The 25,143-nt window shown below is 41.0% G+C and overlaps 1 protein-coding gene across 2 annotated transcripts in view; it reads right to left on the bottom strand.

Moving 5' to 3' along the window:
• The window catches only part of MUC13 (mucin 13, cell surface associated), a 30,048-nt gene extending 6,757 nt beyond the window's left edge, over window positions 1–23,291 (bottom strand). For both annotated transcript variants that reach the window (XM_074330635.1, XM_074330629.1), the window contains exons 1-10: window positions 23,183–23,291; window positions 19,377–19,949; window positions 15,182–15,295; window positions 13,408–13,514; window positions 9,770–9,825; window positions 6,570–6,736; window positions 2,242–2,364; window positions 1,770–1,890; window positions 1,107–1,144; window positions 54–135 (exon numbers count right to left, since the gene is read on the bottom strand). In XM_074330635.1, coding sequence (XP_074186736.1) covers window positions 54–135; window positions 1,107–1,144; window positions 1,770–1,890; window positions 2,242–2,364; window positions 6,570–6,736; window positions 9,770–9,825; window positions 13,408–13,514; window positions 15,182–15,295; window positions 19,377–19,949; window positions 23,183–23,234 — 1,433 coding nt within the window. In that variant the 5' untranslated portion in view covers window positions 23,235–23,291. The remainder of the gene's footprint in view (window positions 1–53; window positions 136–1,106; window positions 1,145–1,769; window positions 1,891–2,241; window positions 2,365–6,569; window positions 6,737–9,769; window positions 9,826–13,407; window positions 13,515–15,181; window positions 15,296–19,376; window positions 19,950–23,182) is intronic.
• Window positions 23,292–25,143: the final 1,852 nt, after the last annotated feature.

Here is a 25,143-nt window from a genome sequence, read left to right as displayed (position 1 = left end):
GCATGTCATGCCGGTGGCGCTGTGCCCCAAACAGAGACACTTCCTTTCCATACCTCATTGAGATCAACGCAATCAACATGCCAAGAAGGAGGATGCCAGCCACGCTGCCCACGATAGTGAGGATCAGCTGATATGCTGAAAGGGAAAAGAGAAGAGTAGGAACAGTTTCCCACAAGCAGGCCCTACTGTCTACTGCACAGATACGTGTGTTCCCAGGGGTTCCTGTCTGTGAGAACAAACAAGCTCTCTTCTCTGACCCCTCCAGGGTCAGGTTGGGTGGGTGACTCACTTCTTTTAACCTTCTCTCCCCACCGTCTTCAACCCCAACTGTGTCTTCAGAACTCAGTCCGAAGAGGCAGCCTTGTCAGACAAGACCATAAATGCAAAGGAGGCCATGGTGACAGGGCCATCCTGGAACTTGCAGGGGATGGGATCTCACCCGAGGTCCCCACCCCTTCCTGACCTCTGCTGCTTTTGCCTGCCCACCACTCCCGACCTGATGATAAGCTGGGGGAACTAGGTTAGAGTTCAATTTTCACTAACAGAGGAGCCAGGTATCTGGCCTCACCTGATAGAACGGGTGAGGGAAGAGTCTGGAGGTTTGCTATTACCCATTCTCCTCCTCTGTTAGCTTTGTCCCAACCTGGTAGGTGTGGGGCGTGGGAGGACACAAAGCAAGTGAACTTGCAACTACACATCTTAAACTACTAAACAGCTTTGAAACAAAAAAAGATTCGAGAATTTAAATGTCTGGTTTCTGGTTCTGCTCTTCCACGACCATAGACATTTTTGGAATATACTGGTCTTTTATGCTTTCTAGTAGGAGAAAATGCATATTTAAGTTAATATAGGAAATGAAGAGACTGTTAGGCCGCCCTTGGCCGACACAGGACACATGCAAATGTGCCAGCCTACTCTCAGGCTGAGCTCTGTGATTTCCTGGTGCCTGTGACCTAAGAGCAGGCATGGGAAGGTGTGATTGCAGGCAGATTTTCTCCCTCTTCATGAAGGGAGCCAGAGACTTTGGGGGATTGGACAGAATTTTTGAATATGATTAATGTTTGTTTCTCAGATACTTAACAACAAAGCAAAACTTTGATACTCACGGTCTTTACAGTCGACTCCACTGTAGCCAAATGCACACCTAAAATACAATACATAATAGGAAACCATGGTAAAGAGCCTCTGTGGGAGCATGTCAGAGTTTCTACCCAACCCCATGTCTTCTTTCCTTCATTTTCTCCTTCCTTCTTCCTTCTCCTCTTTCTTTTTCCTCCCTTATGCTCCCACGGAGCTTTGGAAGGCTGAGGTCTCATTTGCTACTGAGGGAATACTCTATCCCCCAAGCTCCCGGAATATTCAGCAATTCAGGTGAAGCTGAACCCCACAAGCACGGCATAAAGTGGGATCCCCTCAGGCTCCTAGGCCACATGGCTCTGCCACTTATTTGCTGCACTGTGAGCTGGGGCAAATAATATTCTCTGGGCTTCAGTTTTCCTCACCTGAAAATTGGGAACTAATACATTCCCGACAGTGTTGTTGTGCGAGAGGTATTACCTAGTGTGGTTCCTAGCATATAAAGAATGTTCAAAAATTACTGACGATGATGGTGATGATGCTGGATGGAAAATGCCTACACTAACTTATGCCAGTGTACCAACTTCCTGACCCTAAACCCATACATATGTTGTAAGCCCTATCTTTTTTATCCTTTATCCCATATATAAGCTACAGCTATGGCAAGATAAAAAAGGAATGATTTCTCTTACTCTTGACAGTTCCCATGAGCATCTTCCTGGTAGCCCGGCAGGCACACGCAATGGGCCCCCTTATTGTCCTTCACTAAGCATTGCTTATTGTGCTTTTCATTGCAAGTATCAGGACACTTAGCTGCAAAACAGAGTGATTTCTGGGTAATTTTCAGAAACAACCTCTTCAACCCCAAAACGATACAAATATATATCACAGAATACAATTTTTTTCACATTTATTTTTCTAGGTAAAACGAGGTGCTCATTGGCTGTACACATGAACCGCCCCCCTGTGAAGCTGCACACGGGCTGCCTCACCAGATCACAGCCAAGGCCACACTTCAGGTCCATATGTCTAAAGTCAACATTCACAGCCCTCAGACTCTGAATTGCACATGGACACTTGAGCAGTAAAGTTTATATTTTGCAAATGTGACAGGAGAGAGAATAGGAGTTGTGAAGGACATTTAGAAGCAGGTAGAACACTTACCAAGACAAAAAGCGATCTGTGGGTTAGGTCTTTCCAGCCCTTCTTTGCATTTACATTGTAAACCATTGCTACAGTCATCGTTCCCATCCTTTACACAACCATAAAATTCACACCGATCTTGCTCTGAGGGGCACAAATAATTCAAAAGTGTATTCAGCAAGACAATATGGATAAAACAACTTGTGAAAGCACCCCACTCCATTAGTGTTATAATTGACTTTTAATTAGTTTTGGAATTTAACAAATGAAAATCTGGGATTCTGAAATCCAACTCCCCAATCCTCTCTTCCATGATGATTTTCTTACATTAGTCAACTCAAATTAATTCAATGCAATGCAGTGCAATTATGTTCAAGTCCAATGCCTCTTTTGCTGCTAGTGCTGTGCTGGGTTCCACAAGGGACATAGTAGCTCCAAAACTTTTGGGTCCCGTCTTTGCAGAGTTATATATCTGAACCCATACAGAGTTGCTTCAAGCAACTCATAATCCAGCCTTTAAGTTCAATGGGAATTCAGGGGCTCAAGTAGCTAAAGATAACATCATGGAGGAGATGGGACTTTGGCTGTCTTAAAAGACAGGGAAGATTTGAACAGTCAAAGGAGAGACAAAGTCTTTCTAAGTGGAGTAAATAAGGCATGAAAAGCAGCACAGAATTCTTGTCAGGAAGGAGTGGTGTTGTCTTTGGGTGGGGGAAAGACCGTGTTGTGAAATGGAATAGACAATTCTTGGCTCTCGTATTTATTGGCTGTGGGCTCTCTCTGTTTGATCATTTGATTTTTGGTGGGCCCACATTCCTTCCATCTATAAAATGGGGCTAATAATTCTTGTTCCACATGATTTTTATGAGAATTGAGTGAGCTAATGTAAAGGCAAGTTGAGCCTCAACAAATGATCATTCTTTTGTTCACTCACCAGGATAGAAAGCTTTGAATGCCAGGCTAAGCACATTGACTTTTATCCTATAAGCCTGAGAATCCATTGGTAGATTTTGAGCAGAAGCATGCGATGCAAAAGCAATCTTTTAAGAATGTTAGTCTAGAATGGATAAAGAAGATGTGGTACATGTATACAATGGATTATGACTTAGCCATAAAAAGCATGAAATCTTGCAATTTGTGATACTATGGATGTACCTGGAGGGTATTATACTAAGTGAAATAAATCAGGCAGAGAAAGACAAATACCATGTAATTTGATGTATATGTGGAATATAAAAAAAAACAAACACACAAAATGAACGAGCAAACAAAACAGAAACAAACTCAGAGATACAGAGAACAAATCTATAGTTACCAGATGGGAGGGGGATTGGGAGACTGGGTGAAAAAGGTGAAAGGGATTAAGAAGTACAAATCGCCAGTTATAAAAAGAGTCATGGGGATGTAAAGTACAGCATAGGGAATATAGTCAATAGTATTGTAATAACTATGTATGGTGTCAGGTGGGTACTAGACTTATTGGGGTGATCACTTCATAAGTTATATAAATGTCTAGTCACTATGTTGTACAACTGAAACTATTATAATATGTCAACTGTAATTGAAAAATAAATTTTAAAAAGAATGGTAGTCTAATTAGGTTGGAAGGCATTAGGAACAAAAAGATGAATCTAAGAATAGACTAGAGGGAGAGAGATTAGGAGAAGGTAGAACAGTTATGTGGTTACTCTCTCCTAAACATCCCTGACTTGTGACAAACTTTCCTTCATCTGAGCCTCTCACTGCATTTGCTGGGCAGTTTGTGCTCTGGTGGACACCTCTCACTGCTGGCACCATGTGGTAATTTATTAATGTATCTAAGAACGCATGCCTGGTCTCAGAGCAGAGAGATGATGAGAGGAGTTGTCAGATATTGAGAGGAGCAATTCTCAGAGCTGAGACCAAATGGTCTCAAGTATGCTGGGCTTACAGCCAAGGCAATTACTAAGGAGAGCCTAAATGAGATAATTGCATAGGGGACCCCAACTTTGTCTTGAAGAATGCACTAGTTATTGTCAGCTGGCACCCACTCTGAGTGGTCAGTCTCCATGCTGTTATGAACCCTCAACTTCCTCACACATGCTAGAAGCTGCATCTAGCCAAAAAGTAGTGTATGATAAGGTTTGTCTTACCTTGCTGACAATTTCATCTTCTAGAGAGTACAGATTCTGCTTGTAGGAATTGCTACTCTGCACAAAATTCTGACCCAAGGAGAAACTGACTAGCAGGTAGAAGTGATGGGTCCCTTGGGAGACAAGGACTAAGTGATAGCCAGAGAGAGGAGTATGACTTTGACAGAGTAAATATTGGAGTGTTCAGAAAGGAAAAGGTGTCATTATGTGGCATGAGATTCTGGAAGATGGAAATAGTTCAAGAATATCAGAAGCTCTGAAAATGTAACTCTAACTGTGTAGCTGCTAAAGGAGCAATTACAAAAAAAGTGGGGGAGAGGGTCAGGTAATTTGAGAAACTGGCATGGTTTGCAGAGAAAGTTGTCAGATGAAAGACATACACAAAATATGGAAAGAAAGTCCCATAACCAATGACAGAATATTGAAAATGTAACAAAGTCTAGAGCACCAAATGAGCTCAGGTTTGCTACAAACAAAACCCAAAATAACAACAACAACAAAAATACAACAACAAAGAGCAAAGAGTTAAAATGGAAAAGTGGGCAAATGAATGAAGGTGTGTGTGTGTGTGTGTGTGTGTGTGTGTGTGTGTGTGTGTGTGTTTTCCATGCTATAGGGGCTCATGGAAAGGCCAGGCCTGGTCGGTGTAATGTTGATGGATAACATGAGAAAGACAGAATGGCTCCACAACTATTTTTCTCCAGTCTCTTGGGCCAGGAAGTAATACTTACATCGAAAAGAGTTGAATGGACATGGCTAAAGTGACTGCAGCCCAAGGAGAGGCAAGAGTATAGGGGAGTCCCCATCTTTTCTGATAGAATTTTAAGAGTTTTATCATACAGCATTTATATTCCAGGTCCTGAGAGAATAGTGAGAATCGTTGTGAATTTTTGAAGAAAGAGAAAAGCTGTTGAAAAACTATAAATGAACAGCATTTGTTTATATTTTCAGAAAGAGATATAAGCTTTGCACAATAGGCCAAGGGGGTTACAATCATTAAAAAGCAAAAATTTAAGAGACTAAGAAGGAGTCTTAGAAGAATCAAAAAAGAAAGAAAGAAAGAAAGAAAGAAAGAAAGAAAGAAAGAAAGAAAGAAAGAAAGAAAGAAAGAAAGGGGAAAAAAAAAAAGAATGAGGGAGGCAGGAAGGGGATTAGGAGAATAGTGGGTGGAGTCCCGAAGAAAAGAGGACTTCAGAAAAAGAAGACCAGTGTCAGATGCTACAAAAAAGTCAGGTCAATTGTGCCTTAACAGAGGCATTTGGATTTGGCAACCAGGACTGAGAACCAGTTGCACCAAGCTTCCACCAGAACTGGCCCTAACAGGTATCTCTGAGATAAGGAACGTCTGATGACTGCTGTAATGGGTTGATTATAGTAATAGTGTCCATTTATTCATGACTTCCTGTATCCATACCCTTCGGTAGTGCCTGCCACACTGTGCTCAGTCATGTGAATTGCTTTGGCCATCAGGACAGTTGTAAATGTGACATAAGCGGAGACTTGAGAAATACCTGTGCTTTGAAACTTATCCTCTTGCTGCTCTTGAAACCCTCTAGGACTAGCCTGCTGGAGAATGAGAGACCATATGGAGCAGAGACAAACCAACCAGCTGAGCCAACTTAGATCAGTCAGTCCCCAGCTAACCTACCCAGCAGCTAACAGCAATTGCTTAAGTGAGCCCAGCAGAGATCAGCCAAGCCTGGCCGAGAGCAGCAGAACTGCCCACCTTAGCCCAGCCCAAATTCTGACCCATGGAATGATGGCATTGCAATAAATAAACAGTCGTTGTTTTAGACCACTACCTTTTGGGGTGGTTTGTAGCACAGCAAAAGTGAATTGTTACAGCTGTGCCATGGGCTTGTGTATTGGCCTAAAGGGGAAGCAGGATACATAAAACTTCCTCTAATCATTTGGGCTATAGCCCTCTTGTTTCACCTCGCTTCACCTTTCCTTGTCCAGAGACTATTTGTCCAAAACTACCTTCCAAAAAGAGAAACAAAAGGGTCAGTTTGACGACTTGAGAGATGGTTGGAAAAGAATAGAAGCTGAATGAGAGAAGAAAAGGAGGAAGAATGGACAGATTAAAAGGAAACCTGGAGACATCAGTAGATTCAGTTATCCAATTCTTCTCTCCCCCTTCTCACATCCAATGGAAAAGTTTAGAAAAAGGTAGGTAGGTCTTTAGGTAAACTTTGAATAAAAGTATGTAGTACTTACTGGTATATCCTGTAACGCCTTCAGAGTTGCCTTGACTAATTGCTCTACTAATTGCATCAGACACAGACGTCTCATTTTCTTTAGTAGTTTCTGGGAAAAGGTTTACTACTGTTACATCAATACTCTTGCCATCGGCACGCATTTCAGATCTTGCTGAAGGAGATATCCTAAAAATGAAATGAATCCATCACTTGGTGAATTGAACCGAAGCATCAACAAATTGGTCTTTAAACCTTCCAGACTCCCAGGTCTCCCAGTTCTAGCTCTGACCCACAGTCTTATATCCACAATTGGGGCCCCAATATGGAGGTCTGGGGTTTTAATAAGATGGCCATTTATAGGCCTGGAGATCTCTATTCAATGTGTGTTCAGAGGAAATCTGTGGCTAAAACAATGTCCCATTGGAGGATACTCAGAAAAAGTGTGAACAATCATTTTTAGGATCTAGGAGCCTGGGACTGACCAGAAGTAGAACAAGTAACATCCAAAATAATAAGTTGCCATTTTCTGTAGAAAATCAAGAGTAAGCCACTTGTTGAGCATTAAACCTCAGACTTGAACTTTGAGAGAGACAGAGAGGCACGTGTGTCTCCATAAGCACCGAGTGAACAGTAATCAACCATACAGAGTCTGGGTCATTTCCAGAAAAGGCCAGGAAGTCAGCAGGTGAAGTGGGTATGTGACTGGGCCTGAGTCCACATGACCCAGAGGAGAACTGAAACGGGGAGATGGGGCTGTGGGAAATATGAGCATATAATACCAAGTCACATCCCCAAATAGTGAGTGTCTGTATGAGCGAGACCTTGTAAGAGTCTCTCTCTCTCTAATTAGCACTGCAGTTTGGAGTCCTAAGAACAATTGGGCCAAATTCTAATTCTTTCGGTGCCCAAGAGGAATCAAGTGATACAATCACTGAGAGAGAAATAAAAGGACTTTTAAAAATTCCCTTCTTATTTGATGTGTGGCTGTGTGTTTTTAAGACTCAGGGTATATTTTCCCTGTCCAATTTTTTTTTCCTCCACTCCATTTTGATGTTTGAATACATACAGAAGCTTGAAAACATAGCCAACCTACTTAGGAAATGTTTACAGCCATGTTGGTTTTTCAGAACAATCAAGATAATCCAAAATTTTTACCAAATTCTGTTTTCAGGAACAATCACATCAAAAGAGAGTCCAAAAAACAAAATGGCTTCAGCATTCTTATTTTTAAATTATCTCCCATGATTCATTTATGCTAGGATTTGGAAGTGGCAAGGAAGGTAGAGGACAATGAAAAAGGGGTTCTTGATACAAGTTATTCTTTATCAGTTACAAAATGACCAGAACTACAGTGTAATTTTGCAATGGGGCTAGGAAAGAAATGCCAACCATAATTAATTCACTCAAAGAATCCATTAGCTTACACTCCAGTTTAGAAGGCAAGACATTATACTCATGAATTAAGGGAGCCACTGTGTACTTAAGTGACACGAAAGGGTAAAGTATAAATGACTAGAGCACTAAACTTGGAGTTAAGAGACCTGAGATAAAGACCCAAGATTGCCACCATCTTTTGTGGCCCAAGATCAGTCATAGCTTGTCTGAGCCTGAGTTTCCACCTCTGTCCAAAGAGAGGTTTGAGAGTTAGAGAAATTTTGAGTATCCTTCTAATTTCAACATTTGTACAGTTGATAAACATTGTGGGGATTCAAAGGAGAAAGGCTCCATTGGACTGGAGCCTAAGAAATGTCTTCTAGGTGAGACTAAGGTCCATTAGCCCTGCCACAGCCCCATGGGGGATCTAGTTTCTTGCCAGGATAATAAGCTCACAGGTAAAAGGTGGTCTCCAAACATCCCTGGCTCCCTGTAAGTAACTCTATAAGAACGAAAGGAGCGCCACGGTTTTAGAAATGACCTTGTGGGACCAGCTCTCCATCACACTTGCAGGGTCCCACATTCTGGAAGGGAAACAGATAGGAACAAACACACAGTGTTGAAATCATCTACGTGCCAGGCACTTTGTTCAGGGGATCTTTCAAATGTTCTCTCATTAATTCCTCCCAAGGTTTCAGGAAAGCTGACCAGATTATCCCAGGTATACAGATGAGGTAACAACAGTTCGGAGATGTTAAAACTTTTGCCCATTCATGCAGTGAGGAAGTGCCAAGGACAGGATTGAAGTGCAGGTTTGGCTGAAGCCATCACACCTCACTGTTGCTGTTTTATGCATTCCTGTCCAACGCATGAACTCCCTGCTGCCCCCTGACCCAAGCTGAATGTCCTGAAACAATGTCTAACCCTCCAGCAGCTGTCCACTGTGAACCTCCAGTTTCAGAGCCTCTGCCTTGGGGCACAGCCTCTCTGCCTGCTGCCTGCCCCTTACCTTGTGGGAACTGGGCCTTCTTTTACTCTGCCCGCTGGTCTTCTGGCTGCCAACACTTGCCTTTCGTTAGCCACCAAGCTCAAAACTCACCACCTTCAGGAGACTTCTCTGAATTTATATGTATAAATATTTATTGTATCTTATTCCACAAAGAACTTGACTAAGCTCATAAAGATAGATGCAATAACAAAAACCACAAAATATGAATACACTAGGGCTGCTTTCTCTGCACAACTTCATTCCTCTTAGAGCATTCTTTCCTCAGGCTGCAGCACTTGTGTGTTAACATGCTTCAGAGAAGGCCGAAATGGAATCACTACCGTCTTGAGAATCCTTTGCCTCTTTGGTCCCTCTTTGGTCCTTGCACATTGATATACTCAATAAATGCTTGTTCTTACTGCAGGAAGAACTCACTACTGGCCCTTCAGTAGCCAGGTATGAGATTTGGGGGTTCTTATCTCACTCACTGCCCCTCTATGAGGGAAGAGGTGGCCATGAGCCACTTAGTCTCCTCCTGGCCCCCTAAAATGTACATTCCAGGGACTGACCAGGTGTGTTTTGTAGCCAAGGAATTGAACCAAACAAACTGACCCAGGTGATGCACTGATGCATGTGTGCAAATTACGAACAGCCAATCACAGACAGCCTCTTGCTGTCCCCAGACTACACTCTGTCCATCCAGGCCAAGGGATGTGTGACATCAGACTGACCACCTCTGCTTGACCTGTGACTTCCCACTGGACAGCCTTTGTGCTGCATGGGAAACTCAAGAAAAGACAAGAAATTAGGCAAATGCACACCTGCCTCCAAGCAAACTTAGTACATAGAAAACTTACCTTACATCCTGAATTACAGTCTGTCCAAAAGTAGACTTGATGAATGCACCTTCAAACTGTGGAGGAGGAGAACAGATTTATTAACAACTACAAAGAGGGGGGAAATGTGATATTGTATTTAGGTTTTAACACAAATACATTTCTAAACTCCTATGTATAAATATACGTAGCTCATCACAGCAAATTATTTATTCTTAACATGCTCTCTAATACCTTTTAGTAATTTTTGTTGTAAAATAGTAAGATTTTGATATGTCAGCATTATCCAAGAAAAAGATGGAAACCCAAACACTTAGCCAAATTAATGATCATACTCTGAAAAATTAAGGTAACTAATTTATTAAGTTTGTCTTTTTTTATTTTATTTTATTGGGGAATATTGGGGGACAGTGTGTTTCTCCAGGGCCCATCAGCTCCAAGTCATTGTCCTTCAATCTAGTTGTGGAGGGCGCAGCTCAGCTCCAAATCCAGTCACCGTTTTCAGTCTTTAGTTGCAGGGAGCACAGCCCACCATGCCATGCAGGTATTGAACTGGAAACCCTTTTGTTGAGAGCTCAGGCTCTAACAAACTGAGCTATCCGCCCGCCCCTCCAAAAGCTCAGAGGCAGCTCGTTGTCTTCAATCTAGTTGTGGAGGGTGCAGCTCACTGGCCCATGTGGGAATCGAATTGGTAACCCTGTTGTTCAGAGTTTGTGCTCTAACCAACCTGAGCCTTCAGGCCGCCCCTTAAGTTTGTCTTTTCAAAGTCATGGTAAAGTTCCGCATATTTGTTAGACTTATCTATATGCATGCATCAATTTCCCCAAGGAACTCTTCTTTCATTGCCTACCTTGCCCAAGGAATTATGCCAGGGTACTAAGAGATTTAAAAATTGGGCAGACCCAATCTACCATGGCAGTTCAAAGAAAGTTTCTTCCATAATTTGCATAATTTTTCTCTTTGAACCTTACTTTTCTCATTGGAAAGCTTGACATAGCAGTAATTTCTACCGTGGAGGGCTATAATGTGTATAAAATGAGATGGAATATATGACACACAGCTTTGTGTGCTGGAAGGGGCTCCAGAGCAGATGGATCTTATTAGGCTTGAGTTGGGTTCTAAGAGCAGAGACAACTCTAGATACTCATAGAGAAGTAGCCAGAGATAAAGCTAGAACCTCTGGCAGGGGTGAGGTGGACGTTGGCTGAAGGGCCCAGTTAGAACATAAGATCTTTGATGCCAAGAATGGGGTTTATTTTTTTCTTTCTTATGATACAACTTCCTCCACCCCCACCCCACAGCCCTCAGCATAGGGCAACCCCCAGGAAAAGTTCAATAAACATTGGTTGACTGATGATGGAATGAATTTTAAATGTGAAAGACATGACCTTGGACATGTCTTCCCCTCTTTGGGCCCCAGTCTCCATATTTATTGCATGAGTGTTGAACTGGGTTGGTGCAACATTTTTATAATCCATGATTTTTTTCTTATGTTTCTCCCCATGGTGACCCCACATTTTAAAAGATTGTGGCCACCAATGTGACTTAAAAAGATGTTAACTAATTTCTCTTTTATTCTAGTCAAATTCAAATAAATTTGATGCTCTAGTTAGTCTGGGCAGCCTTATATCCAGAATAGGTCCATATTCCTTTTAATTCTTTTAAATATTAGGAATAGCTGGTGTATCTGTAAACCATTAGGTCACTGGGAATCAACTTAGGAACGAATTCCCTGGACAATGTCCAAGATCCTTCAGTTCCCCTGCTGACCACTGCCCGTTTAATTTTCTTAATCCCAACGAAGAGATTGTGAAATTAGCATCTGGCATAGAAGAAAGGTTTTCCTTTTTTTTTTTTTTCTCTTCTAGGTCACCCTTGAGGATGTTGGGATATACATCTCTCAGTCTGAACAGCTATAAGTAAGGTTGACAAGAAGCCAGGTACTATGCAAACAGGCCTGCCTGGTCTCCACTGCACAACAGAGCCAGGTAGTGAGGAGAAGGAGAAGCAGCTGTGTGGTCAGGCAGATCTGGGTGCAAATTCCAACCTCCTACATCATCAGCTGAAGTGACCTTCAGTCAGTTCCTTCACTGATCCTCGACTGCCTCATCCACAAAATAGTATTATCTCCCTCATGAGGCTATTTTGAGAATTAGAAATAGTGCCCATAAAATGCCAGACACAGCATACAACAGGGGGGACTCCAAATCCCTCTGCGGACTACCATTTGGATCTAGCTATGTAGAAAATGGACCCTGGGAGAGTTCTCAAGGCCTGAGCTAGGACTGCCCTGGCTACAAAGTCTTCTAAGATGACCTTGAAGAAAGTAAATTGTCTCTATTTTCCTACCTCTAGGAGTTGCAAGGGAGTTCTGGCATATCCCTTTTAGATAAAAGCCTCTTCGAAATTATAAGAATGCTCTATCCCCTCCCTGGTCCCCCTGGGACCATCAAAACCTGACTGAGATCAAGTCTGTAAACTGGTCTCTGAAGACCAGGGCACAGGCCTGTGGCTGGAGGGGGCTTTTGGACACTCAGACCCGAAGCAAGTTTGGGAAAGGCAGTGGCCACTGTGGCCAGTGCTCTGTAAAACCATGCGACACAACCAAGGGAATCCCTGGAAATAGGAACATATTGATGTTGCCTTCTTCAATGTACTGACTGTCTATCATCGAAGCTGGCAAATAGGAATGCAGATCCAGAATAAGAGAAGTCATGGCCAGCTGGCCCATCGGGCACAGGTGGGATGACAAATGGGCCAGGGCAAGTCCTGGGAAACAGCAGCCACGCTGTTTATCCCAGCAGTGCCAGGCACCGGCCATTCCATCATCAGTACTAGTTCTGTCTGTACAATCTGGAAAATCATTTGGATAATTGTTTTTCACACTTTACCAATTCTAATGACAAAACTCGTTTGTAATGATATAATTCTGAATTAAAGGATATTACCATAGAATAAGACTGTAGCTTTTAAAGTCTTACTAAACTTTGAGAAACACTGGCTAGAGGCCCTCTGCAGGTCCCTTCCAGGTCTAACAGCTGTGCTTCTAGAAGGGAGAGCTCATTTTGACCCTCCCACTCACTCACAATAATTCAAAATGAAATGAAGCTGTTGTTCATTTTGACATTTTTGACAGTGGGGAAAAAAAGTAACAGATATCAATTCAGATGGAGTTTCTCTTCCAGACCTTACAAAAAAAGTCATACTAGCACAGAAATGTATGCAAGTTGGAATGTCTAAAGAAAAAAAACAAACTTCTTTACATTTTTTTCTCTTCAATGCTGTGGAAATAATTTATTTTAGAACATCATTATATTTATCTGTCCATTTAAAAATATTATGATAGTTTATGTAACGATGAGTACGGCGTGGCTGGAGAAAGCTTCTAAAGGACCTCTGCTGAGCCAGGCGTTACTTAGAGGTGCAGGGTGCTGGGGAAGCCCATGGGTCCCAGAAGGGGACCTGGGTCACCGGGCAGTAGTAGCATCCAGCGGGCTCAGGACAGCTACTGTCGGCCAACCAGTAAGGGTGTATTTCATAATTTCAACAATGGAACAACTGTACCAGTGTGGGCCACCTGAATTTCCAGCCCTACGCTCTGCAACTCGGTGTTAGAATAAAGAATTCTTATACAGGAAGGAAGGTTGGATGATACTTACAAATTTAATAACTTTTATATGTAATCGTTGATAGGCTGCAGACATTTTATCTTCCAAGTTAGATGTGTCTGATATGCTTACTGTAATTTTTCCAGGGAATATCATTCCTGAAATTCAAGCAGAATCTTTCTGTAATGTTTCAATGTAAAGAGGGTCATTTTTATTTTGTTTAAAACATACATTTAAAAAATTCTAAACAATATATGATGATACTACAGGGAGTGTGGAAATATGAAAAATGTTACCCCAAATCCTACCCAACCTAACACCACCTTTTTCATTTTGGTATAAGGGATCCCCCGCTTTTCAAAAGTTTGCTTTATGAAAGACATACGTTACTATCTGTTTTTGCTAATCAAAAGAAACCTGAAGAGAATTTTTGCTTTTATGAAAAAAGGTGAAAATTGAAAATAGCAGTCAGCATTTTTTTTTGCAGTGAGCTGTTATAGAGGCAGCACGTACCCTGGGCAGTGAGAGTGGTCATACCAGCTCCTTTCCCGGGAACCATACTCAGTGTCTCGGCATCCAGCTGCCAGAGCTTTGAATTCTGTCTGTGAGCATCTGTGCCTTATCTAGATTTAGTTTGTGCATCCGCTAGCACGATGTGTCCTAAGGTAATTGCTTCTTCATGTTATGCCATGTCAGCTTACAAAAGGTTTCACAGGACCGTTGTACTTTCAGTTAGTGGGGGAAACCTGTATTTCTCCCAGCTCCCTTTTTCCTATCCAAAGTTTATATGTTTATAATTCCAGGTTTATAGCATGAATCTTCTTTACTTATTATTATATAATAAGTGTTTTCCCAAACCATTACCTATCGTGGTTTGGGACAGTCTTCACAACTATCATGTTTTAAAGCTGCATAATATTCTATGATGTATATATATATATATATATATATATATATATATCCCTTCAAAAGGGGGGAAAAGGTTGCAATGGACATCTTCATGCCTAAGCCTAAGCCTTTCTATATTTTGGGGTCATTTACTTAGAATGGATCCCCAGAAATGAGATTACTAGTGCTAAAAATAAGAACACCATTTTGACTTTTGAAATATCTCTAATCCCGGTGGACAATAGTATACATTTGTTTTCTATACAATTGATCTGCTCTGGCAAGGGGGGATATTTCTCATTCATGAAACAGATAATAGTTTATAACACAGGAAACAGCCTTGGACCTTCGTAGCACCCAGCTGATCTAACCAAAACAGTATTATGTCAAGTTTATGGTGATTTGCTCCAAAAGCCCATTTCTAGAGCTGAGAGGCTCTTAAGTTTCTAAAAGTGGGGTTTGCTGTTATGGAGCAAGCACATTCTATGACAGAGAACTGAACTACGGTCACAAGACCCGGGTTCCAGGCTTGTCTAACAGTGTGGTCTTAGGCATACCCTCTTATTCTATGTCAGTGTCCTCATGGAATGGCACTACTTTGTGTTTGTGCAGTCTTTATACTTTTCCAGGGCCTCTGACAACTATCATTCTCATTTTGTCCTCGTAGCATCATTTCCTTGAACAGATAAAGTAAAGGGACACATCTACTGCCAGACCTTCAGGACTAACTCACAAATCTGACTTGGCCAATTTCCTCTCACATTTAATCCCACTGAGACAAAGGCAGAAGCCATTTTTCTATTTTGCTGGCCTTTGTTGCCTCCAAATTTCCCTCTACCTCTAGTATTCTGGAAAATCTTTTTGCCATTATTTTAAGTTTTTAATTCCACTTTAGGCATTAGATGCAGCTCTGCATGGTTCATCCTTTGTAACTCACCTTTATTGCATTTGGAAGAGTTATAGTAATATCCCTCTACACACAGGCAAAAATGATCCGTACTCAGATTAACACATGAAGAATCACCTCCGCAGGAATCTTTTTGGCAAAGACCTGAGGTAGAGAAGAAAGAGATGGAAACAGAGCAACAAATAACATCCAGAAACATACTTTTACATGTTCACGCCTCCCTCCTGGGGCACTTCTATTCCTTTGTTGTGTTACTCCAGGGCACGTGCTTAGAAGAGCTAGAAACAAGTACACATTTTCTTATGTAGCTAGAGAGTTTGTTGCTGAAATTCTGGAAGCAAGTGCTTGTCAACAATAAAGGTCAGAGGTTGGGGGGCAAGAGTCTGCTCAGAGCCGTCTTCTAATTCCAAGGAGTCAAGAATCTTTGGATCGCAAGGAACCTCCGGAACTTTGATGTCTGATCCTGTAACACTAGATAGTCCGCCCCAAAACTGTTGTAGAGAAAGCATCACATTTTTAGGACGGTATAAATAACTGTTTTATAGGGAGGAATAGGCAAGACACTCCAAAAAGAAACTAGAGGTTATATTCTAGTTAGCATACGTGGTATACAGATCCATAAAGAAAGGAGAGGGATGTTAAAGGGAGAGTGTAGATTAATTCAGTGAAAATTCTAAGAGGAATTCATGAACAGACACTCTCCTCTGGCTTTCTGAGTGGACAACTTAAATAAATGGTGAGAATAATATCGCAACTGTTCCCATACCACTGGCCAGGACTCCCACGCCAGGTAGGGTGTAGCATCTTTCCTATCTCCAGAGATCTGATGGGATCCAGGGAAGAAAGTTATGTCAGTGGCCAAATGGTGATCTTGGCTGGCCATTTTCTTCATCTCTGTCAAATGAAATGATTCTGAGCTTTGATTTCTTAGTAAACTAAATGTCTGACAACCTTCAGAGCTGTCTGAATGCTTATGAACCTCTAGATAGAAATAGATTTTTAAAAACAATCTACACATAAGGTACAATGTGTATAACATGCTCTCTTTTGTGATAAAAAAGTGGAATATATACAAACACATAAATATGTATGTTTATATTTGTATAGATTATCTCTGGAGGAGACACAAGAAACTGGCCATAAAATTGGTTTCTGGGGAAGGAAACCGACAGTCTGGGTCTTAGAGATTTAGGATGAGAGCGAGACTTAGTTTCTACTGCATATATTTTGCCCTGTTTAAGCTTCTTTTTCCATAACTATGGACCTAATTTACTTTTATTAAAAAATATAAAATAAGGCCAGCACGGCGGCTCAGGAGGTTGGAGCTCCATGCTCCTAATGCTGAAGGCTGCCGGTTCGATTCCCACATGGGCCAGTGGGCTCTCAACCACAAGGTTGCCAGTTCAACTCCCGCAAGGGATGGTGGGCAGCGCCTCTTGCAACTAACAACAGTAACTAGACCTGGAGCTGAGCTGCGCCCTCCACAACTATGATTGATAGGACAACAAATTGACTTGGAAAAAATTATGGAAGTATACATTGTTACTCAATAAAGTCCTGCTCCCCTTCCCCAATAAAATCTCTCTCTCTCTCTCTCTCTCTCTCTCTCTCTATATATATATATATATATATATATATATATATATATATAAAGATATATATATCTATATATATCTATATATATATATATATATATGTAAAATAAAATAGTGCTGATGAGAATGTGGAGCAATATTGCAGTGGGAATGCAAAATGGCACAGCCACTTTGGAAGACAGTTTGGAGATTTCTTATAAAAGTAAACATACTCTTACCAGAGGATCCAGCAATCACACTCCTCAGTATTTACCCAAAGGAGCTGAAAACTTAGTCCATTCAAAAACCTACACACAAGTATTTGTAACAGCTTTATTCATAATTGCCAAAACTTGGAACCAAGTAAGATGTCCTTTAGTAGGTGAATGAATAAACAAACTGTGGTCCATCCAGATGACAGAATATTATTCAGTGCTAAAAAGAAATGAGCTTTTCAGCACTGAATAATAATCAGGCCATGAAAAGATGTGCAGGAAACTTAAATGCATATTGCTAAGTGAAAGAAGCCAATCTGAGAGTACATATTGTAGGATTCCAACTACATGACATTCTAGAGAAGAGACAACTATGAGATGGTAAAAAGATCAGACATCGCCAGGGGTTGGCGCAAGAGAAGAATGAATAGGTGGAACGTAGAAGATTTTTAGGGCAGTGAAAGTACTTTATGTGATACTATAATGATAGACACATAGATACCATTTTTCAAAACTCATAGAATGTACCAACACCATCAGTGAACCCCGATGAAACTGTGGACTATGGGTGATCATGAGGTGTCATCAGCTGTAACAAAGGTACCCTTTGATGAGGGACGTTGGTAATGACTGAGGCTGCGCATATGTAACGTCAGGGGTATATGAGAAACCTCTGTACCTTCCTCTCAATTTTGCTGTGAATCCAAAACTGCTCTAAAAAATAAAGTCTACTTTAAAATTTTATTTTAAAGAGTTAAAAAATGCTGCATGACCAAAAGGAGGCATAGTGCAGTGTCTAATAAACAGTAAGGCTTACCCTTCTGACAAGGTGAAAGTCAATATTCTAAGTGAAGCAAGTAGCTTTAAAAAAAAAAAAAAAAAAAAAAAAAAGGCCTCAGTCACTTTGCAACGATGATTAGGAAATCCTAGGGAAGAAACTGAGCACAACTCCACTTTGGATCCACCAGACAAATAACTCCTGGAATGCTTTCTCTCTGGCAATAAAGGACTGACAGCTTGTTCTTTGTGTCAGGAATAAAGTCAGGGGATGTTTCAGCTGGAAGGTTTTGGTGGTTATTTGGTTCAGTTACACCTTAACACAGATGAGTAAGTGGAAGCCCAGAACAAAGTGGTTTGCCCCATCTCCCCCCGTTAGTGACAGAGCCAGAACAGAGAGTGTCTGGGGAAGCAGAAATGGCTTAGAAAAGCTCCCTTTCCTGACTCTAGGAGAGCTGATTATGTAGCTGTGTCCCGCTTGACCTAGCCTGCAGAGTAGCCCCTCCCAACATGAAAGACTGGGAACCAGGCCTTAGATACAGGCTCTGGCTCCATTTGCTTAACCATCTACTCTTTAGATCTATCAAGGAACACTGGGGAAGTCGAAAGACATGAGTGTACGGAGACATCAACTTGCTCTTTGACCTTGGGCAAGTTGCTGACCTCGCTGGGCCTCCATTTCCCAATCTGAGAATGACAGGGTTTATCTAGACCCTTCAAGCTTAGGTTTGAGGATTCTTTTAGACAAGGAATTGGCAAACTATGACTCATGAGCCAAATCTGGTCAATCTTCTGTTTTTATAAATTCAGTTTTATTGATACACAGCCAGGCCTATTCATTTATATATTGACTATGACTGCTCTTATGTTAAAATGGCAGAGTGGAGTAGTTGTAAGAGAGACTGTATTGTGGGTCACAAAACCTAAAATATTTACTAGTTTACCTTTATTGATAGGTTTGTTGACCCCTATTCTAGACCAACCCTTGGGAAATGAGTCAAATGGTTTATTTCAATAACTTTGGCTTGAGGCCAACTGTCATCTCTTAGACAGTATCCCTAGAATATCTGTCCTTTGGACAATGGCCCAGGTCATGTCTAGGACTATATCAGTACTGCTGTTGTTTGGCTTTTTGTCTCTCAGGATCAAATTCCAAAAATTGGCTCAAACTCCAAATTGTGATCAGCCACCATCATAACTTGTCCTATTTTTCAATCACATCTGATAAGGAGCAGGATAGAACTTACTCCTTCTTTAGGTAAAGGAGCAAGACCAGTGGGGCTAAAGAGTTGTGCTTATTTGAACCTGGCCTTCACAAACAAGCTGAAACTATTTCCAAAAACCTCCTAAGGAGAGGGCAGGTGGAAAATAGCTGTCATAAAGTCCAAGTTCACAAAATATTTCACATCTAGCAAATAGCTTGAGGTAGGGTGGATAGGAAGGAAAGGAGAACAGAATGGAACTGAGCATAATTTTTTAGGGTCTCTGCCATCACTACTAACCTTTGTGACTCAGATTTTTGAATTACAAGGGTTCATATCCAAGGAAAACTTGAGTTTCTTTATACCCACTTCCTTACCCCAGTAGAACATACTTGTCTACCATCCTCCACAATGCTATGATTCCTCAGTGAGGCATCTTTGAGGGAGTCCCTCTTACCTGTGGTATCAGGATTTGGGTTGTTGGTGTTTGATGAAGTGACATCACTGGAAGTCACTGAAGAAACAGCGGTGCTAGTAGGTGCAGTAGTGGCGGTAGGATTTGCAGAAGGTGTTGGGGTAGCAGATGCCGTCACTGTGGTGGTAGGATTTGCAGGAGGTGTTGGGGTAGTAGTTGTCGTCACTGTGGTGGTAGGATTTGCAGGAGGTGTTGGGGTAGTAGTTGTCGTCACTGTGGTGGTAGGATTTGCAGGAGGTGTTGGGGTAGTAGTTGTCGTCACTGTGGTGGTAGGATTTGCAGGAGGTGTTGGGGTAGTAGTTGTCGTCACTGTGGTGGTAGGATTTGCAGGAGGTGTTGGGGTAGTAGTTGTCGTCACTGTGGTGGTAGGGTTTGCAGGAGGTGTTGGGGTAGTAGTTGTCGTCACTGTGGTGGTAGGGTTTGCAGGAGGTGTTGGGGTAGTAGTTGTCGTCACTGTGGTGGTAGGATTTGCAGGAGGTGTTGGGGTAGTAGTTGTCGTCACTGTGGTGGTAGGATTTGCAGGAGATGTTGGGGCAACTGAGTTTTGGCTGGTGGCTGGATGAACAAAAATACCAAGTTTCAGAAGATAGAACATTGAATACATAATGGCAGTTACTATTATTTAATATTAGAGTTGACCCTTTAACAAAGCAGGTTTGAACTCTGTGAGTCCACTTATACTCAGATTTAAAAAACTTAAACACACTTTGTTCAAAGGTCAGCTATACTTAGTACCCAAGCCATTATTTTCCGAAAAATAAATACAGCAAGTCCTTGAATAACTGCGTTTCATTTAACATTGTTTGGCTATGATGTTATTGAGATGATGTAGGAACTTAACGCTTGTTTATTCAATTAGCCTATGGTAAAATTGGTTTGATTCTACATCGTTTTACTTAAAGTCACATAACCTATCGATGACGTTAACTGAGGAATTACTGTATAGTTGATGAAATTAAAAATGAAAATACGTGACTACTTCCAAACAAACACACACACAAAAACCCATAACAATAAAATTAAAAATTAAACAGACAAAACTGGGAAAATGTTATTAAAATATGACAAAGAGTTAATATGTATTAAGATGTAATATCATCACCCTAAATGTAAATGGACTGAACTCACCAACAAAAAGTCACAGAGTAGCAGACTGGATCAAAACCCAACCATATGCTGTCTCAAAGAGACACATCTCAGCTACAAGAACAAATATAGATTCAAAGTGAAAGGGTGGAAAACGATACTCCAAGCAAATGGCATCCAGAGAAAAGTGGGTATAGCCATACTTACATCTGATGAAACAGACTTCAGGATAAATAAGGTAACAAGAGACAAAGATGGACATTTCATAATGATAAAGGGGATGATATAACAAGAAGACATAACACTTATCATTACACACGCTTCCAATCAGGAAGCATCAGAATATATAAAGCAACTACTAACAGAACTAAAGGGAGAAACTGACAAAAACACATAGTAGGGGACCTAAATATGCCATTGACAGCTATGAATAGGTCATCCAAACAGAAAATCAATAAGGAAATATCAGCCTTAAATGGCACATTAGATCAAATCTACACAATTGACATTTACAGAGCATTTCATCCTAGAACACCAGACTATACATTCTTTTCTAGTGTCCATGGAACATTCTCAAGGATAGACCATATGTTGGGACGCAAAACTAGCCTCAGCAAATTTAAGAAGATTGAAATCATACCAAGCATATTCCCAGACCCCAAGGCTTTGAAATTGGAGGTCAACTACAAAAAGAAAATGGGAAATACCACAAATATGTGGAGATTAAACAACATGCTATTAAAGGATGAGTGAGTCAAAGAAGAAATAAAAGCAGAGATCAAAAGATACATAAAAACAAATGAGAATGAAAATACATCATATCAAAATTATTTGGATGCAGCAAAAGCAGTATTAAGAGGGAAATTTATATGGTTACAGGCCTATCTCAAGAAACAAGAAAAATTCCAAATAATAAACAACCTAATATTACATCTTAAAGAACTAGAAAAAGAAGAACAAATGTAAACCCAAAGTCAGCAGAAAGAAGGAAATAATAAAAATTAGAGCAGTACAGGGGTGGCCAGTCAGCTTAGTTAGCTAGAGAGTGGTACTAGTACTGTGTTTCCCCGAAAATAAGTCCTAGCCGGACCATCAGTTCTAATGCGTCTTTTGGAGCAAAATTAATATAAGACCGGGAATATAATATAATATACCAGGTAATATAATATAATATAACATAATATAATATAAAATACCGGGCCTTATATTAATTTTTGCTCCAAAAGATGCATTAGAGCTGATGGTCCGGCTAGGTCTTATTTTCAGGGAAACACGGTATATGGTGATGGAAGGAGAACTGACTCTGAGTGGTGAACCCACATGCAATATATAGATGATGTATTATAGAAATGTAACTTGAAACCTATGTAATTTTACTAAGCAATGTCACCCCAAGTTTTTTAAAAAAGATGTAATATCTTTTATGTCTATAGTTGCGGAACTGTCAGTCTGGGTTTAATATTTCTCACGGTCTTCAGTGAGGACAATTGAAAATGTCACCAGATGGCGCTGTTACAACCTGGCAGTGGATTCCTTTGTCCTGCTGTTTAAAACAATTGCCCCAATTTCCATTACACAGCATTTTAGCCATTCATAGGTATGAAGGAAAAAAGCGAAGGGGTGTGTTTAAAGAATGATGAAATAAAAATACCTCATTAAATGTGGATTAAACTTTTCAAAAATATTTTTCTAGTAATGTTTACACATGAATAATTCTAGATACATGAACTTTTTAGAGTAAGATGAATAGAGATGATCTTTGTCCTAAGGGCTCTGGTGATCATCAAAGGTGCCTTTCCAACTCGTAGGAGCCCCTGACATACGGGGTAGTAAACTCTTAGTGATCCAGTGATCAGTTTTCTAGAATCCTTAATTCTCTTTAAGAACTCTGACATGGACAATCAGTTAAAAAAAATAAATAAAAGTTTTAGTGAGGAAGCAATTCCTAAATCCTTGGCTATAGACAACTGCTGAAGAGGCTACCTGACTCCCCCATGGGTCTGTGAGCCCCCGGATGGCAGAATCTGGCTCTTCCCTTTGAACAGGGCCTGGTTTAAATAGTCATTCTGAAATGTTGAAGAGATAAGCAATTGCTCTTCCAGGCGCAAGAAAATAATCTACCAGTTGGCCATGTTGACTGCTGCTACTCCTATTCCTGCTGCTATTCTCCTTTCTTAAGGGTTTACCTTGTGCCTGATAGTATCTGTGACATAGATAAGAGCGAGGCATTTGATAGAAGAGCCCACCAATACTCAGATGGATTAAGGGATGTGCCTGGGGTTAACCTTAATTCCCATGTGAAAGGGGTCAAAAGACTCTTGATGGCAGAAGCAGGGACTAAACCAGGTCCCTGCGCTGCATTAGGGCCCAATGACATCTGGGGCCAAAGAGAAGGCTACTTCAGGGCACCAGGCCCTTGGAACTTACTATGCCATTCTTGTTGGGCCTCAGGAACACTCAAAGGACAAATCTCTGGTTTGCTGAACCCCAAATCTTAGTCCAGGGGCCTCTTTACTACTGCTCTATCTTCCTTCATCACAAACAGAAATGCCTTGTGTCTTTGAGCTGAGTTGGAGAGAAAATTTCATCCACAAAATAGTCCACTTCTTAGACTGAGGGAATTTGTAGGGGAAGCCTGTTGATTCCACCTCAAAGACAACAAACATGATTAAAAGAATTAAAAATGTTTAAATGTTCCTTACCTGAGGTTACAAAAAGGAGAGCGAGAAGAGTGAGGTGAGTGAAGGTTTTCATTTTTGATCTTCTTGCTAGGTAATCCAAGGAGGAAATGATTTCCCCCCCAACTACCTTTAGTTTTAACTCTCTTTCAGGTACAAAGTCCAGTCATTAACTGACGTCAAACAGCCAATGGCAATTACTAGTTAGGGTTTGGCCATATACTATAGATCTGCTCTGAGCCTTTGAGATAGAAGAGATGAATCTGGTCTTATGGACTATTTTTCTGTCTCATAATCCAAAATAACTCAGGACAGCTCAAACATCCTTAGGAGGTGGGGTAGTGGTGGTAGTTAATCTCTTCAAACTTCAAATGACCCCAAGCTACCATCTTTTAGGTGGTCACCTTTCCTTTAAACACCCAATGAAATAGTCTGTGCTCGACTCACCCCCAGTTGAGTGCAGGAAATCCATTTCCCTCCAGCTGTAGTTCCGAGAATCCCTGAGGAGTACTTATGTGTTTCCCTAGACTGTTTGTGACTTAGCTTTTGTCACCTTTCACTGTGCATGACCACTCTGCGCCTCCCTGACCATCATGTCTAGCGACTTTGTAATCATGTCTCCAAGCTTCCATGGCTCTCCATAGATCACTATACCTGGATACAGCCCCCATAACTGTCCTCAGACAGAGTTAACATCAAATTGTAGCATTTAACCTAACTTGACCGAAGGCTTGTGGGTGACAGGTCAAGAAGGGGGAAAATACAGCACAGAAAAGGGAAAAACAAAACAGATGACAATCTCTTTACTCCTGGTCATGTTCCTGCCTCACAGCTCCTCTACTCACCTGTTGCGCCTCAGACCCTGACCTCTCACCACATTTCAGGAACCAGCTTTATCAATTGGAGGAGGGTTTTCTTAACCTAGTCCTCCCGCCTTAAAATCCAAGACCCCAACTCCCCTGAGTCTAGCCCCAACCTCCAATAACCCCTTGTGAATATTAGCCAAAGTTTTAACTCTGACCTTAGTGAAAACAAATTTTTAAATATTATTTACACAGCAGGTTAGTTTCTTGTTGTCCCACAAGTCTCCATTCAGGAATGGGATTTGGGGTTGGCTCTTGCATAGCAGAGAGGCCAATTTTAATATTTTTCCCAAGCAAAGACACCTCTCAGGCCTATATGTTGTGCTGTTATTCTCAGCTTGAATGATGCCTGGCACCAGGAGTGAAACAAAAGCCTTTAAAAAAAATGTCCTTTTTCTTTTAAAACTCACTTTATTGAGGTAGGTATAATTTGCATCAGTAAATAAATCCATTTAAAGTATAAAATTCCATGAGTTTTGATAGATGTATAAACATGTGAAGCCACCATTATAATCAATATTGGAACATTCTATCACACCCAGAAGCTTCCTCTTGCCCCTTTACAGACCATTCCTCCCTCCACCCTGAACCCCAGGCAACCACTGGTCTGCTTTCTGTCACTAGAGATTAGTTTGCTTTTTCTAGAACTTTATGTAAGTGGAGTCATACAGTATGTACTATATGTCTGGCTGCTCCCCCTCAGCTCAATGATTTTGAAATTCATCCATATTACAATGTGTACCAGCCCTTCCTTCCATCCTTTCTTCCTTCCTTCCTCTTCCTTTCTGCCTTCCTCTCTTCTTTTCTCTTTTACAACTTTATTGAGGTATAAATTATGTATAGGAAACTGCACAGATTTAAGATTTTGACATGTGCATATACCTGTGAAACCAGCACCATAATCAAGACATCAAACTTTCTCACAATCTCCAAAAGTTTTCCTGTGTCCATCCTTCCCCACACCTCCAGTCTGAGATAATCACTGAGTTTGCATTTTCTAGAATTTTATATAAATGGAATCGCACAGCTGTACTGGGTTTGTATTTTTTGGTCTGGCTTCTTTCCCTCAGCATAATTATTTTGAGATACATTCATGTTGTTGTGTGCATTAATAGTTTATTT

This window comes from Rhinolophus sinicus, linkage group LG01 (assembly GCF_036562045.2).
Source record: "Rhinolophus sinicus isolate RSC01 linkage group LG01, ASM3656204v1, whole genome shotgun sequence".
NCBI classification, from domain to species: domain Eukaryota; kingdom Metazoa; phylum Chordata; class Mammalia; order Chiroptera; family Rhinolophidae; genus Rhinolophus; species Rhinolophus sinicus.
Note: the sequence above shows the minus strand (reverse complement) of the source record. Positions and strands in the feature narration are given on the sequence as shown.